We start from the raw sequence: 17,058 nt of genomic DNA on the forward strand, positions 1-17,058 counted from the left end.
GAGTGGATTGAATGCAAGCAGGATACAGTTATGTTGCAAGTAAACAGACACTTTTCAAAACTAACTCAAGTGTATCATGTATACTTATTAACATAATATACACACACGCACACAAAACGACTTCCCTATTTTTTAATAATAGTCCTTAAGGATAAATATCAATTTAAAATTGAATTTTTATATATTGAGAAAAAACTAATATAAATATTATTTAAATTAATAGAAAATCTAAGCAAATTATAGAAAAAAAAATTGATGAAAATTTGTCAAATTTCATGGTGAAAATATATATTTAAAAAATAAATATATATTAAAAGCTAACATATTGGGGGCATCGGGGAAAAGAAGGTACACCCTAAGGCTTGTAACAGACGTATGTATGATCAGTAGTATAAAATTACGGTATCGTGTAAACAGACTTGTCGGCATGTCTGATGAAAGCTTGGGTGGTCGTCGCTTCCCTCGCGAGTTTTACTAGTTAAATGTGAGCATCAAAAATCACGTGCTGTCCAGAAATGTGACGAGGCAGTAATATTTTTTCCTTCCTTCCTTCCTTACTTCCTTTTTTTTTTTTTTTTTATTTTTCTTAATCTCATTTTAATTTAAATGAAAATTTAAATCAATTGTTTAATTTTTTCTTTTTCTTTCTTCACTAATTTATAATTTAAAAAACGGGTTGGGAACGACATGCCTGCCTGCAGAAAATCTTTACCATAAAAAAAAGAAAAATCTACTTGTCACTGATAGCTAGGTCGATTTGAAATTCTTTTTGTTAAAAAAAAAAATAAAATAAAATAATCAAGTGTTATGCACATGAAACTACAAAGATAGAACTATATCATTTAAATTTTAATCAGTGTTTTTTATTCGTATTTTTTCTAATTATTCTTTCGTGTCATTTTATTTATTTATTTTTTTTTAATTCTGTTAACGTAGAGATTAAACGTGCTATAGCTTGATAATACATGAATTGATATATAAAAAAAATAAAAACACATAGTCAAGAGTTTTTACCCCCAAGGATTGAACAAGTGGATAAAACACTTGAATTTTTTTTTTTTTTTTTTTTTAATATTTAACCCTTAAACTTGCTGTAAATTAAATACAAGTGTCTCAAAATCTTTAAAAAATATCAAAAAATTATGACATACTTCAGGTTTTTAATTCAAGTACTTTTTATATATATAAGCATGGAAAATTTTACCAGACGTGTGCATTGAGCTGTTTAATTTTTATTTTTTTTATAAATTAATTAAAAAAAAATTATATAAATGATTTATGAATAATAAATCATATAATTAAATTAATAACATGTTAAAGAAAAATTTAATATTTAATATCTATATAGTGTGCTGTGTGATTTAAAGATTTATATTATTTCAAAGAAAAATATGATGACGTTATGATTTGTATGTGTATAAAAAATTTCAATCATCACAAACCATTCAAAGAGTAATCTAAACAAATTATACGATCTGTGGAAAGAGATTTTGATACATTTAAAATATCATAAGTGTCACCATTGCAAGTCTTGCTTGACACATAAAATTTAACACTTGAAATAAAAAAAATAAAATAAAGAAAATTAAAAATTTTATTTGCAAATCCTTTATTGTATTAATGATAATATATTCGGCTTGATTTGTGTTACTTGAGTATCAAAGATAACAAAAAGACAAATGATATTTTGAGATTTAAATCCTGACAATGCCGCTGATAAAAAAAAATTAAGAATTAATCATCACCGACAATGATATACATTACAATATATACGAATATTAGAATATCAAATTTATTTTAATTGATGCATAATATATCAATACTTGGTAGTCAATTAAAAAATCAATTCAAAGTATGTATTTAATGAATTATTATATACTACTTTGAAAAAAAAAAAAAAAAAAAATGTAATGTTTATTGTTTATTTGTTTATTTTAAAAATAAAATAGTCAACAGTGTTGCCCCCCCCCCTAAATTTATTTGTTTCTATAATATTTCTAATGAAATTAAGGGGTTAAAAAAAAAAAAAAGCTCCAACTACGTAAAATCTGCTGAAATTGGACTTGTTAATTAAAAAAAAAAATAGTCATCAACATATTGCCTTTCCTTATTTTATCTTCTATATATTTTACAAATTAAATTAACAATTGCTTTTAATTTCTATATAATTTTCTAGGTAAACTTGGGGGTTGAAAAAAAAAGCTCTAACTACATAAAACCGCTAAAATTGAATTGAAGCTTTAATTTTAAATATTAATAAAACCGCAAATAAATAAATTGATAATTATTAGTTTAAATCAACCTAATAATTCAATAATTATAATTAAAAAAAAAAAAAAAGAAAATTATAATTATCAATAATTAATTTATCAACTCAATATTAAAATAAATTATAGTAAATATAAAAAAAAAAAAATTATTAAAAAATATAAAAAATAATGACGTAGAACGAGAAAATGTTTTTATTGGTTGATACCAAGTTCGGTTAGTGAGCCATAATTTCAAATAAGCAAGCTGATACTTTGTTGATGAATAATTAAACCGCCCAGAGGCGGGCATACTACTTCTTGCCACTCCCTTACAAACATTGAATCTCGCGTTTTATCTTGAATCAACTTGGCAGTCAAGCGTAACACTCAAACGCAACAGTTTAGTTTTTTAAATATTTTATCAATCAACAATAATAAAAAAATAAATATTATAATTAATTATAAACAATTTAAATTGTGTTTAAAAAAAAAAAAAAAAAAAACTACCTACTCAATTAAATAAACAAATAAACAAACAATAAAAACATTGATTGTGAAAAAAATATATTAAATTGTGCATATAAAATGTAATTAAGTGAATTAATTTAAAAAAAAAAATTAAAATAAATTAAATTAAAAATGAAAAACGAAGTAGAATCATCATCTTTACATGTTCATGATCATCATCATCATCATAATGATACATCAACAAATATTATTAATAGAAATATAAATAAATTTGATCATCAATCAAGTATTATATCAAGTTTATCACATCAAAGTGAAAATATATTAGTTACAAATAATTTATTAGAAACAACAACAACAACAACAACATCATCATCATCATCAACATCAACACGTAAATCAGGTACACGACGTCAAGAAAAACCACCATATTCATATATTGCATTAATTGTAATGGCAATACAATCAAGTCCAGATCGTAGATTAACATTATCAGAAATATATACATTTTTACAACAAAGATTTCCATTTTTTCGTGGTACATATCAAGGATGGAAAAATTCAGTAAGACATAATCTAAGTTTAAATGAGTGTTTTATTAAATTACCAAAAGGTTTAGGTAGACCTGGTAAAGGACATTATTGGACAATTGATCCAGCAAGTGAATATATGTTTGAAGAAGGAAGTTTTCGTCGAAGACCAAGAGGTTTTAGAAGAAAATGTCAAGCATTAAAACCACAATATTCACAATATTTTGGTAGTGTACCAAGTGTTGGTTTAACAAGTGCAATACAAACATCTGGATATGATAATTTAACAAATGGATGTGTTGATTATACAAATAGTTATCAAAATCAATATCAAAATTATCAAGATTATCAAATGTATGGAAGTGGAGGTGGTGGTGGTGGTGGTAATGTAAGTGGTATTAATGATTGGAGTTATCTTGAACCGCCATATAAAGCTCCACCACCACCACCACCATCAATTGCTGAAGTTACATATAAAACAACTGAAGTTACATATAAAACTGGTGAACCATCATTATATAGAAATACTGATATTGCATTTAAAAATGAACCATTTACAAGAAATACAAATGAACAAATAACATATCGTTCAAATAATGATATATTTGGTATTAAACAAGATCATTTACATCAAGTTAATCAACAAAATAATGAATTATCATCATCATCATCATATAAAACAGAAAATGAACATCAAGATAATAATGTTAATTGTAATTTTAAAAATATACAAAATACAAATTTAACAAATCAACATATTCCAACACAAGATTATTATGTTGGTTATGGTTTGGCGGGAAATTCAACAAATATTAATCTTTCAACAATGAGAAATATACAAACACATACAGGAGGTGGTACTAGTCCAGCTGGTAATTCAAGCACAAATAATATTGAATGTCCAACTTCTGTTGCTGATCATGGTAAGAAATGTAAAATTATTATTTTTTAAAATTACAAATTGAAAAAAAAAATTTAACGAGACGTTAAAATTATAAAATTTATATTTTTTTCTTATCAACTGTTTTGACAAGTATTATTTTTTTTTTTTTATTTTAAAAAATATATACTTTTGTAATTGGAGATTAAATTAAACCATTTTATGAAATACATATATATTTTTTTTTTAACGAAAATAAAATCAAGTAAAAGACAGATGAATATAAAAATGATTTAGAAAAAAATAAAAAAAAATAATAATATAAAAATATTAGAGTGTGAATATAAACCCCTATACCACCCAATTCGTTTATAGGTTTTTTTTTTTTATTTTTTATTTTGTCGTTCATGTGTATTTGTATTTTATATAGTGTCTTAAATTTAACGACTCTATCTCATATTTTTCAAACGAAGGATCGCAAGGACCATCAGGGCCATCTGGAAAATTAAAACTCTGGATTTTGTAAGAATGTAAAATGCACTTGCATCTTAGTCAGACTGAACAAATAAATAAATTTAGTTATATTATTTCGTGACTTTAAAAAAATTTTTTAAACCCTATATGAAAATCAACACGACAATATAAAATTTTATTCTTAATGAATTTTTATTTTTTTAATGGTTATTATTTTTTTTAAATGACATGGAAATGTCTTTCCGTCGGCAAATGACAGTAACTATTAGCTTTCATGACAGTCATCATCATCATCATCATATTTTTTTTTTTTGACTAACTCAACACGTGTCTAACAATTTCAAATCAACCGGATAACAAGTCGTTGAACTTGTGACTTTTTCAATAAACAATTACACTATATAAACATAAATTAAAAAAAAAAAAAAAAACTATTCTTAATTTATTCGAAAAATAATTAATGCAATTAAACAAAAAAAATAAATAACTAGTTGTTTTTGTAAATACAATTATCATTTAAAAAAAAAATTAAAAAAATTAAAATCAAGCTGATTTATTTATTTTTTAAAAAATAAATATTATTAGTAATTTTGAATAGAACCTTTTGTAAATAGTTAATAATTTAAAAAGCAATAAAACCATTTTAATAGAATTTAAAAAAAAAAAAAAAAATTATATTCTTTGTGTTGTATAATAGCATTGTGTTAAATTTACATCATATTGAATACTCAAAAAAAAAAAAGGAAAAAAAGTCAGCAATAAATTATTAAATTCATGTGGTTTTGTGAAATACTCAAGAACCACCATAGACTTGAAATTTTAGATATTCTAAACCACATAAAATACATAGAAAAAAAAATAAAAATAAAAATAAAACGAGAGAGAGAGAGAGACACGAGTCAAGTATCCTGCACTTGAGAAACTATTTTTCTCAAACATGAGAACAAACTGAATTTCAAAGCTCTTTTATTTGAATTCATCGTACTTGTCTTGCAAACTTGATATTTTATTTTATTTTATTTTTAAATTATTTTAAATTTGATTTGTATTTTTTATGTATTAACTCGTGTGTGGTCTTTCACAAACGCACTTACACAAAATTAAAAAGAAAAATTTTCAGTAAAAAAAGCTCTACAATATTTTATTTTTAATCACTTAACAATCTACTTTAAAAAAAAAAAAAAAACCAATTTATCTTTGATTTTAGCACTGAGAATTCAATGTGCAACAAGTTCATCATCAAATAGTTCTGGTGGTGGTCTTATCGAAAGAAATCCTTCATACTTTAGTCACTCATTAAATTTGAGTAATATAGGAGCACTAAGTATTGGATCAAATATTCATTCAACAAGCTCACCTGCAAGTGGATTATACTACGATCAACACAAGTACTCATCAATGTAAAAAAAATAAATACCAATGATTAAAAAAAAAAAAATTAAATTAAACCTCAATCTGAGATGAAGAGACTTTAGAAAAAAAAAACAAAAAATTGCCAAATAAAAAATTTGTTAATTAAAAAATTAATATAAAAATTTAAAAAATTGTTATTGCGTCTATATAATTATTTATAGCAACAGATGACAACATTGTTTAAAAAAAATAATAATAATAATAATAAATGCAAAGTATTTAATTTAAGATTAATATATAAGTTATATAATTTAAAAAAAAAATAATAATAATAATTACAAAATTTAGTTTAAATAAAAATCAAAAAAAAAAAAAGGAAAAAAAAAGTATTGTTTGGTATATAAAAAAAGAAATTGTATTTTGATTTAACAACTTTTAGGAAAAGAAAAAAAAAAAAATTTTGGATAAAAACATGTTGCAACCAGACACAGAGATTGAGTATTTATATTAAAAAATTGCTCAACCCTTAGGTCGTTTTAATATAAAAGACAAAAAAAATATAAAAATAATGTTTGTCGGTGTATATATTAGATTGAAGATATCACGAGGTAGTTTAAAATGATTTTAAAAATTAAATTTTCTTCTATATTCATCACGTGTTTAAATATCAATTTATAAATACAATTTTTTTTTTTTTTTCGATATATCTTGTTGCATTTTTAAAAATATTCAACTTTTTATATCTGTTAAAAATATATAAATTTTATTCTATTATAAAAAATTTAAAATAGACACAGTCTACAAAAAAAAAAAATATTAAATTTAAAATAATCAACATTTATCCAAAAAATATATTAAATGAAAATTATGAATTTTTTGTTTGTTAATGTTGATTTTCTATTGAATAAAAAGAAATAAAAAATTTTAAATTTACATATTGGAAAATTTGTTGAAAAAAATATTAAAAATTAAATTTAATATTTTTTTATTTCAACTGTGTACATAATACTTTTTTTTAATAATAATTTTTTTTTAAATAATTTATCAAGGTATTGTCTGTCGACTGTTGAATTTTGCCATCTTTAAAGATCATCTGTTTACACGATAAATTAAACGCTATACGACTGAATGCATGTGGTGTTTCTTACATGAAGCAGTCGTTTTCTCGGGACCGTTTAAATTCACATTATATATATATACTTTTTTTTTTTTTTTATCCATTATTTTTATTCAACGTAAATCAGACTATTTCCAAGAATTTATAAAAGTATTTTTGATTCAATGATGATGTGATTATGAATAGAATACATTTATTATAATTATTATATTCATAAAAAATAAAAAAAATAGTATTGATGATAAAATAAGATGGAAATTATTTCGAAATAGGTAAGTTAAAAATTTCTGAGTTTTGTAGAGCACGTGCAAGAATATTTAAGAAAAGCCACTCAACGTTGTCGATGACAGCACGATAATAATAATTAATTTCTCAATGTTACTCATCGAAAAAATTAAAAAAAAAAAAAAAAAAGTGCAATAGTAAAACATGTAGTTTTAAAAATTGAGAGGAAAAAAAAAATAGTTAATGCTAGAAGGAATAAATTTTTGTTAAAATAATAAACTACAATTTTTAGCCTTATGATGATGTTTTGAAAAAAAAATATAACAAGTAAAATAAGCTACCCTTTTTTTTTTTTTTAACTCGAGAAAAATATATCATTTTTTATGAATTTTTTATTTATTTAATATTTATTAAATTATCAATGAAATAGTAGTAGAATTTTTTTTTTTTTTTTCAAAACAAAAAATATTGTTTTTTTAAAAAGTGTTTATTATTTTAGCAAAGATTTATTTTATTAATTCAATGAAATTGAGACAATTTACGGGAGAATGTCTATCATCTTGATTATAAATTTTATTTGGGATTAATATAAAAGTTAGCTAGCTTTATAACCAACTTGCTCGCACTTGGTAATATTTAAAATCCCTTTAAAAAATAAAATTAAACGAAACACTCCGAAAAAAAAGAAAAATACCTTGCCTAATACAAGTTAGATGAAAAAAAGTAATGGATTATTTCCTTGCGCTCAAAGCAGCAGGCATATTAAATTTAATTTAAAAAAAAAGTATTTTAAAAAATAAATTTACAACTTTGTAAATTTTTGTGGTAAAGTGCGTTCAACAAGAAATTACTTAAATCTAAATATTGCAAATATATAATAAACCTGAAAAGGAATAAAATAAACATCCTAATTTCTCTTAGAAAAATTAATTTGGTGTCCTATATATGGAAATACCTGAAACACATCCTATTCACCCCCGTCTACTCTGTTTGAGATAGACAGGTTGATGTGCACACCTTGATCAAACAACTAAAACCATTTACTCTTGTGCATGAAATATTATAATTTAAATAAACAAAAAAAAAAAAAAACAGTGATCAAGGTGAGCTAACAAGTCACAAAAATATATCAAATATAAATATTGGGGGATTATCAAGTAGCTTTAAAAAATTATAACATAAATTCTTTAAAGTTACAAGCTTGTTGACGCACTTTTACCCTGAGGGTTTGGTTAAAAAAAGTGACCAGAGGGCCTCTTACCTTATTTAGAAGTTCTAGGAGCAAAGCAAGAAGACCAGCCAATGTATATAGTTGAATTTTCTGGTCTGGAGTCTCCTTGCACCAACACGTATTTGAATGATCTATGAAGCAGGATTTAGATAAATGTATATCCCTACGTGTATGATGTGAATGATTATTTTCTTATGATTGCAATTAGTAAACAGGCCAAATTCCACTATGAAATAAAATCATAAAAGTTATTAAAATGTATACATTATAAATTTAAAAATCAATCATTAATAGAGTACTAATTTATGTTTTGTCAAAGTTGTCATGAGTGTCTTTTTGTGTGTTAAGTTATTTAAACAATATATTATATTATTAAATAATAATTTAGGATATGTAATTATGATTTATAATGTACGCAAAAATTGTTGTACGAATAAAACTGATGTGTTTAAAACGCCGACTATCTAATCAATTGTTGGATAAAATTATTACAAAGCATTACGAGCATGGTACTGCATTCAGACATTCTTTCATCAAATATTTTGTACGAGAGGCAGTTGGTTCCACAAGCATATCAAAGCTAACTATACAGCTTAAAGGCCGGTTTTGTAGTCTATAGTTAACGTTATTTGGTATAGTTCAACTTTTCTCTTTTCTTTCCTACCATGTTCAGTTAACTATGGACTACAAAACCAACCGTTTTTAAATCAAGAAGACAAGAGACCTAGTTCAAATCAAAAAGACTAAGTCTTCAGTCTCCTTGCTTCAAATAATTACAATTAAATTACAATACATTTTGTTTTTAAAGACATATAATAAATAAATTTGAAGAATCATAATTTAAAATCATTAAAAATTTTTTATTTTATTCTGTAGTTGGTTTGTTGTAATTGTATCATGTCACAAGATGTAGGCACAGCTCACAGGATCAATGGATGGATATGTTGTAAGTTTCATCAACAGGATGTCCAATGTCATGGTCTGGTGTTGGTATTTTAATTATTAGCATGCTGGCTAGTCCTGGTCAATATAATTTGCACATATTTCCTTTTGTGATGGCGTAAGTAGACAGGTGGTTTGTCATGTCGATTTTTCAAAGCATCAATTATATTATCGTCTGTTGTATGATCTTGCTTAGTAGGTTGGTTCTTATCCAGGTTTTTATTAATGCCCTGTGGTTCTTCATATTATGACTGACCCAAGTGGTTTTTGGGCAGTCTTCAGAGAATATTTTTTCTTTCTAATAATACGTTCTTCTTTTTTTTTTTTTATTTTGCGAATTTATAATTAATAATTATAAATTTACATTGTTGGTTGTCACATCATTCGAAAAACGAATCTTATATTTTTTAAACGCAACGCAAGTCAATAAACGTTTTATTTAAAATTAATTATCTATTTTTAATTTGTTAAATTTTGTTTATCGTTAAAAGAATCGTTTTTGTCTGTTGTTTTTTGTCGTTCAGTTGTATCAGTATTTAATATGAAATATACTCAGTCATTTTTTTTAAAAGTATTTACTCGTTGGACTGATTTCATATTAAATTTATTCAAATTGTCGAAGAAAAACGAAAACCAACATACCTTTTACAACTACCAGCATCAACGTTGTTTTCATTACTTGCGTATTTTAATTGAACAGTCGAATTATTCTTTGAACAATGACATCTCTATTTGTCAGTTATTTGTGACAGTTGACTTGGTACAATATCATTCTGGAACAAAAAACATACAAAATAATTAAAATATAATCAAGAAATTGTACAGCTTGTATTTAACTTTAATAAACTACGAAAATTACCTATGGTATTTAACACGCCTTTTTCTTGGTTTGAATTGTACCAGTTGAATGAATTATCAGCACATTTTTATGTAGCCAACAATTACTTGATGCTCAGTCTTGATTAGCTTTGAACATTCATCAGGCACTGTAATTTTAAACAAACAATATTTTAGATAAATGTTGGATAAATAAAAAAATTAAATTATAATAAATATTTATTTATTGCATAATATGTCAATTAAATCATAACAGCAAAAGCTAACTTCTATTATTGTTTCATGTGTTTTTAATTATTATATGACAAAACCAAACTGATAAACAATAGATATTATAATACTCTATTGTTATTATTAATTTATTGTTCGAAAAAAAAAACAAAATAAATAATAATTATCATTATTTACCTGTGGCCATTTTGCATTGTAAATGCACTGTTGTTTGTTTACCTTGAAACATCCAAGGATATCTGTAATTTTTATAACAAAAATATTTTATCAACGAGTTGAATAAATAAAAAAATTTAACTATAACAAATAAAAGTATTCACTACCTCTTCTTGTCCAATAAAAAGCCAAGACTTTTGCACTTGTCATATCATTTTAACAAATAATTCCTGATTATCCTTTTTTTTTTTTGCTCCTGAAACATTGAATAATAATAAATATTTCAATTTTTGTTGCTATTATTTATTTAATTATTTTTGTCAATCAACATTTTACGTTCACTATTTATATGATGAAAAATTTGTAAATAAACTTACAACAACAAGAAAACCTAACCCCAAATTTGCTTTTACATCATAATTAATTATTTACTTGTAATTTTACTATTGTTTATACGTGTTATTTATTGTATTATGAAAACAATGCTAATAATAATAAAAATTATTTACCTGAGGCTATTTTTTGTAGTAAATGTCATGGCATTTGTCCAGGTTTGATAACTTTTGACATATCCAAGGAAATCTGTAATTTTTTTACACAAAAATGTTAAATTAATGTTCCTTTATAAATTTATATAATAATATTGGATGTTTAACAATTATTTGTTGCAAAAAATGTCACTTGACTTGCGAAAACAATGAAACCTAACCTCAAATTTTTTATTGCACTATAATTAATTAAATATTTATATTTTTACTATTGTTTATGCGTATTATTTGTTGTCTGACAAAAACAAAGCTAACAATAATAAAAAATATTTACCTGCGGCCATTTTGTGTCATAAAATTCCATGGGGTCCTTTTGTGACCCGGCCGCTTTTTGACGCTTTAAACAATATCAATTTCTGGCTACAACACGTGACATCCAGCAATAATTATGCACTTAAATGGTAGCTAGCGAGTTACTGAATCGATTTATTATAAATTAACAATTAATTGTTGCAATTTATTGTTAATAATTTCACTGTAAAACAGGAGCACGTCAACACATAATATTTTTTTTTTTCCAACTGAAAATATTTTTTTTTATGAGAAAGTCATGAGAATTTTAGAAATTGACTGCCGCGCCACCACACGACAAGAACATAAATCTTACCGAATAAGCTAATATTTTTGCCGTACAGCGGCGCTCATTTTTCAAAAATTTAGATGTTTATAATTTTTTTATTTATTTATTATTTTATTGTTGTTTTAATTGTTATAAACAACAATAAACTGAATATTTAAAATTATTATTATTTACCTGAGACAATTTTGGATGAAAATGATTTTAAAAAAATATATAAACAAATAAAATGTTTAAACATTGTAAACAATTTAAATAAATAAACAAACAACAAAATAAATATTTTCATAAATTTTAATAAGTTAATTCAATAGTTGTTTATTCGACACAAATACATTTAATAAAAAAATTTTGCAATAAAAAAAAATAATAATAAAAAAAATTTGCGCAGAAACCGGCGCAAGTCGTAAAAAAACCAATCATAAACTCTTTTTTTTTTTTATTCATTTCACGGGTGTTCTTGGGTGTGCTCCTTGGTTTCAACTTTCAAGTCGTTAAAAAGCACATTTTTTTCTTTTTTCAAGTTATAAAATTTCACAAAGAATCTTAATATTGCTGATACAATCATGGAAGATATTTTGGCAAAGCTTTTAGTTGATGACAGTGCAATTATTGCACAGGTAAAATTAATAATAATTTTATATTTATATATTTTAAACAATTACAACCGGCAACAATACACGTGTTCAGACATTTTTTTATTTGATCATTTTAAAGCTGTTGATAATAATTGCCTGTAAATAATTTATTAATAATTATTATTATTTTATTTTAGGGTACTGCTGAGCTTCGTGAAGTTTTAAAAAATCCAGAAAGTACACCAACTTTATGTCAAATTGTTGTATCATCAGTAAATCCTGAGGTAAGTTGAATAATTTTTCTTTTCTACATCTAGATCTAGACAAATTTTGAGGTCAATACTATTAGTCAAGCCTGATAAAATTCATCTTGTTATTATTTATGATCCTAATGCTGTTCTTTATATATTTTTTGCTGATAAAAATATTTTATATTATTATTATTATTATTGCTCTCAGGTTATCAGTGATGAGTCATTATTAATGACTTTGTTTTTTATATTTTTTGTTTTCTGAATCACCTAAATACCCTGATTGTTTAAAAGAACAAAATATTAAACTTATTGAATTGTTGTTTACAGATCAGACAATATGCAGGAGTATTGCTACGTAAAAAATTTATCAAAGCAAAATACTGGTCAAAATTACCAGTCAATATACGTACTGAAATAAAATCAATTATTCTTGGTGGTCTAGTAAATGAGCAAGAAAAAATGGTTAAAAATACAATTGCTCAATTAATTGGTGCAATTGTTAAGCATGAATTATCAAATAATACATGGCCAGAATTATTTCAATTTATTCAACAAGTTGTTGCAAGTAATAATATTTTAGAAAAAGAACTTGGTATGTATATACTATCAAAAATGACTGAAGTTGCACCAGAAATATATTTGGCACATGCACAATCATTGATGACATTATTAGCTCAAACATATGCAAGTTTACAACAACAATATGGCAATGACACTGGTTATTATATTGTTAAAACAATGGAAAATTTATCACCACTTGTTGAGGGTAATCAAATAATGGTTAATGCATACAATGAAATGGTACCATTGGCAATATTAACAATTCAAGCATTAATTGAAAATAATAATGATAAAGCATTATATTCAATGGAATTATTTTATGAATTATTTGAAAATGCAATAACAGTTGTATCACCACATATTAAAAATATAATTTTAATGTGTTTAATTGTTGCTAAAAATACAACACTTGAAGATGAATTACGTGTTAAATCAATTGAAGTAATATCATGTCTTGCAAGAACAAAAACACGTGCAATTGTTAAAAATAAATTAGTTGAACCAATTGTTGATGTTTTATTTGAGTTATTATCAAGTAAACCAGATGATGAAAATGATGAAAATTATTTTGCTGAAGATGATGATGATATTACAACATCATTAGTAACAATTGCAAGTGAAGCACTTCATACATTGGCAACAAATCTTAATCCTGATAAACTTTTACCACATTTATTAAAACATATTGAGCCAAATTTACAAACAAATAATAATTATGCTAAAAAAGCATCATATTTATCATTGGCTGTACTTGCTGAAGGTTGTGCTGAATATATACGTACAAAATATCTTGAAGATTTTTTACGTTGTATATGCCAAGGTATTAGTAATCAAAGTCCAGTTGTACGTAATGCAGCATTATTTGCACTTGGACAATTTTCAGAACATTTACAACCAGAAATAAGTCAATATGCACAACAATTATTACCCGTATTATTTGATTATCTTGGACAAATGTGTGAACAATTAAAACAAGGAAATAATAAAACACCATCTGCTGATAGAATGTTTTTTGCATTAGAAATTTTTTGTGAAAATTTAAATGATGGTTTATTACCATATTTACCAACATTAATGGATAGATTATTTGTTATATTAGAAACTGAAGCATCAACAGTACATTTACGTGAACTTGCATTATCAGCAATATCAGCATCATCAAATGCAAGTAAAGAAAATATGTTACCATATTTTCCAAAAATAATGTCAATACTTGATATTTATTTAGTTAATACAAATAATGAATTTGTTAGAGAATTTGATGATGATGATCCACGTATGGAAAGTAATCCAAATTGTTTATTGGTACAATCACTTGATACACTTGGTGTATTAGCAAGAACAATTGGTGAAAAAAATTTTTCACCATTTATTACAAAATCAATGAATTTAAGTATTACATTATTAACAGAAGTATATGATCCAGATGTACGTAAATCAATTTATGGATTACTTGCATCATTAGCATTATTAACTAAAAAAGAAATGGCACCAGTATTACCACAAATACTTGATTATATAATAAATAGTATGCAAAGTTCTGATGGTGTTGTAACATATTATAAAGATGATGCTCCAATTGTTAATTCTCAATTTACAGTATATGAAGATTTAGATGAAAAAGAAAATGAAGATGAAGAAGATATTGAAAATACTGATAATGAAGATGACAATGATGATGATGATGCAGATGATGATGTTGCTGGTTATTCAGTTATTAATTCATATATTGAAGAAAAAGAAGAAGCAATATTGGCATTACGTGAAATTGCACATTGGACTGAAGAAGCATTTATGCCATATATTGAAAAATCATTTGAAGAAACATTTAAATTAATAAGTTATCCACAAGATAGCATTAGAAAAGCATCAATTGAAGCATTAGCACAATTTTGTATTAATTTATCAAAAATTAATACACAAGATGGTAAAATTGCATTATTAAAAGCACTTGGTGTTTATGTACCAAAATTATCAGAAATAATACGTCTTGATGATGATTTATCTGTTGTTATAACAGCAATTGAAGGTCTTACTGAATTATTAAAAGAAATTAAAGAACCAGTTGTTATTGCTGAGGGTCATAAAGATGCTATTATGAATTGTATTAGTGATGTATTTAATGGTAAAGTTGAATGCCAAGATCAAGATGAATGTGAATGTGATGATGATGAAGCTGAACAAGATGAATATTTAATTGAATGTACTGGTGATTTAATGGCTAATTTTGGTAAAACAATAATACCAGATGAATTTGCTTTATTCTTTCAAAAAACATTGCCATTTTTAAAAAATAAAATTAAAGATAGTAAATCTGATTCACAACGTTCATTTGCTGTTGGTACTATTGCTGAATGTTTAGGAAGTTTAAAACATAATATAGTACCATTTGTACCACAATTATATCAATTATTTAAAAAATGTCTTGATGATCATAGTCCTGAAGTTAGAAATAATGCATATTATGGAATTGGTGAACTTGTTTATCATGGTAAAGAATGTCTTTATCCAACTTACAATGAAATACTTCAATTACTTGCTTCAAATTTACCAAGAGAAGATTCACCTGGACCACGTGATAATATGACTGGTATTATTGCACGTTTGATTATAACAAATCATTCACTGGTTGATGTTGAAAGAGTTTTTCCAGTTTTTGTACAACAATTACCACTTAAACAAGATTTTGAAGAATATAAAGCTGTTTTCAAGTGTATTCTTACACTTTATCAATCTGGAAATGAAATTATCAAACCACATATACAAACATTTTTGAAAATTTCAATCTGTCTTCTTCATGAAAAACAAATTGAAAATGAAGGTAATAAATTAACAATATTTTTTAAATTAATTAAATTATTTAATTTTATTATTATTTATTATTTATTTTTATTTTTTTTTCTAGAAACAAAAAGTCTTGTTGTTGAGTTTATAAACTCCTGTCAAAGAGATTTTTCCAATGAATGGGCTGCTGTCTTGAGTGAACTATCTCCAGAAATTCAACAAACTTTTTCATCTTAAATGTTTTTTTTTTTTAAAGCTCTGACACAAGGCGTCCTTTTTTTTTCTTCCTTACAATTTAAGCAGTTTTAATTTTTCTTATAAAAAAAAAAACTTAACAACTGATTTTTCATTTAAAAAAAATAAAATAAAATCATATATTTTTAAAAGTTATTATTTTTTTTTATATACAGACAAAATAAATATATTTTTGTTACATGCAAAAATAGCTGTTGATAAACAAACAAAAAAAAAAAATTAAATGAATCGAATTCAATGTTGTATTTTTTTTTTTCTTTTATTTTTAGTTTTTGGGTAGAAAATTATATATTGAAAGTTGAATACATCAATAATAATTAATTTCTAATAATTAAAACAAATGGGACATTAAAAAAAAAAATCAAGTTTTATTATAAAAAACTTGATTAAACTTAATAAAAATATTATTCCATAATTATTAAACTAATTTTATATTTTTTATTCTTTTTTTCTAACAAATATAGGTATATATATATTTTTTTTTTTCAAATACTAAAAAAACTAACAAACAAAAATTTAAATGCAAAACAATGTATAACTAAAAGTAAATTAAAATATTTGCATTTTTATACTATGTATAAATTGAAAATTATTTTTATAAACCTTTTATTACATTTAATAAATAATCATAATATTTAATATACTTTTTATGTATTTTTAAACCAGGTGGCAATCGATGAACTATCATATTAACTTAAGGATTACGAATTAATTCTCATATCTGAGTCTACATGTCACAATCAATTTAATCTACTTCAATATATATATATATAAAACACTACCAAGTAAATAAATTATTTTTAAACTA

General features: G+C 24.1%; 2 protein-coding genes and 1 long non-coding RNA gene across 4 annotated transcripts; 2 read left to right on the plus strand and 1 right to left on the minus strand.

Annotated features, from left to right (window-relative positions):
- Positions 1-2,617: 2,617 nt before the first annotated feature.
- Positions 2,618-6,049, plus strand: LOC122857033 (forkhead box protein F1-like). Its single transcript, XM_044159003.1, has 2 exons — positions 2,618-4,170; positions 5,809-6,049. Exons 1-2 carry the CDS (start codon positions 2,889-2,891, stop codon positions 6,003-6,005), a joined length of 1,479 nt encoding a protein of 492 aa, XP_044014938.1. The 5' UTR covers positions 2,618-2,888; the 3' UTR covers positions 6,006-6,049.
- Positions 6,050-8,425: 2,376 nt separating this feature from the next.
- Positions 8,426-11,764, minus strand: LOC122857034. 2 transcript variants are annotated; one of them, XR_006374170.1, is made up of 7 exons: positions 11,516-11,748; positions 11,203-11,275; positions 10,861-10,949; positions 10,715-10,776; positions 10,329-10,455; positions 10,112-10,242; positions 8,426-8,753 (listed from the first exon to the last, which is right to left on the minus strand). It is a non-coding gene; the product is annotated as an uncharacterized LOC122857034 (long non-coding RNA). The 2 variants fall into 2 exon arrangements; XR_006374171.1 differs by lacking the exon at positions 8,426-8,753 and having other exon boundaries at positions 9,367-10,242; positions 11,516-11,764.
- Positions 11,765-12,226: 462 nt separating this feature from the next.
- LOC122857036 (importin-4-like) lies at positions 12,227-16,839 on the plus strand. The gene is made up of 4 exons (XM_044159004.1): positions 12,227-12,438; positions 12,594-12,680; positions 12,978-16,032; positions 16,117-16,839. The coding sequence occupies exons 1-4, from the start codon at positions 12,385-12,387 to the stop codon at positions 16,230-16,232; spliced, it is 3,312 nt and encodes a 1,103-aa protein (XP_044014939.1). The 5' UTR covers positions 12,227-12,384; the 3' UTR covers positions 16,233-16,839.
- The last annotated feature ends 219 nt before the right edge of the window (positions 16,840-17,058 follow it).

This window comes from Aphidius gifuensis, linkage group LG5 (assembly GCF_014905175.1).
Source record: "Aphidius gifuensis isolate YNYX2018 linkage group LG5, ASM1490517v1, whole genome shotgun sequence".
Taxonomy (NCBI): Eukaryota; Metazoa; Arthropoda; class Insecta; order Hymenoptera; family Braconidae; genus Aphidius; species Aphidius gifuensis.

Excerpts from the sequence above, each read along its gene's own strand:
- LOC122857033 (XM_044159003.1), top strand. The coding sequence starts at position 2,889 with ATGAAAAACGAAGTAGAATCATCATCTTTACATGTTCATGATCATCAT. Across the intron at positions 4,171-5,808 it reads AACTTCTGTTGCTGATCATG|CACTGAGAATTCAATGTGCA; the intron begins GTAAGAAATGTA and ends CTTTGATTTTAG.
- LOC122857036 (XM_044159004.1), top strand. The coding sequence starts at position 12,385 with ATGGAAGATATTTTGGCAAAGCTTTTAGTTGATGACAGTGCAATTATT. Across the intron at positions 12,439-12,593 it reads ACAGTGCAATTATTGCACAG|GGTACTGCTGAGCTTCGTGA; the intron begins GTAAAATTAATA and ends ATTTTATTTTAG. Across the intron at positions 16,033-16,116 it reads AAAACAAATTGAAAATGAAG|AAACAAAAAGTCTTGTTGTT; the intron begins GTAATAAATTAA and ends TTTTTTTTCTAG.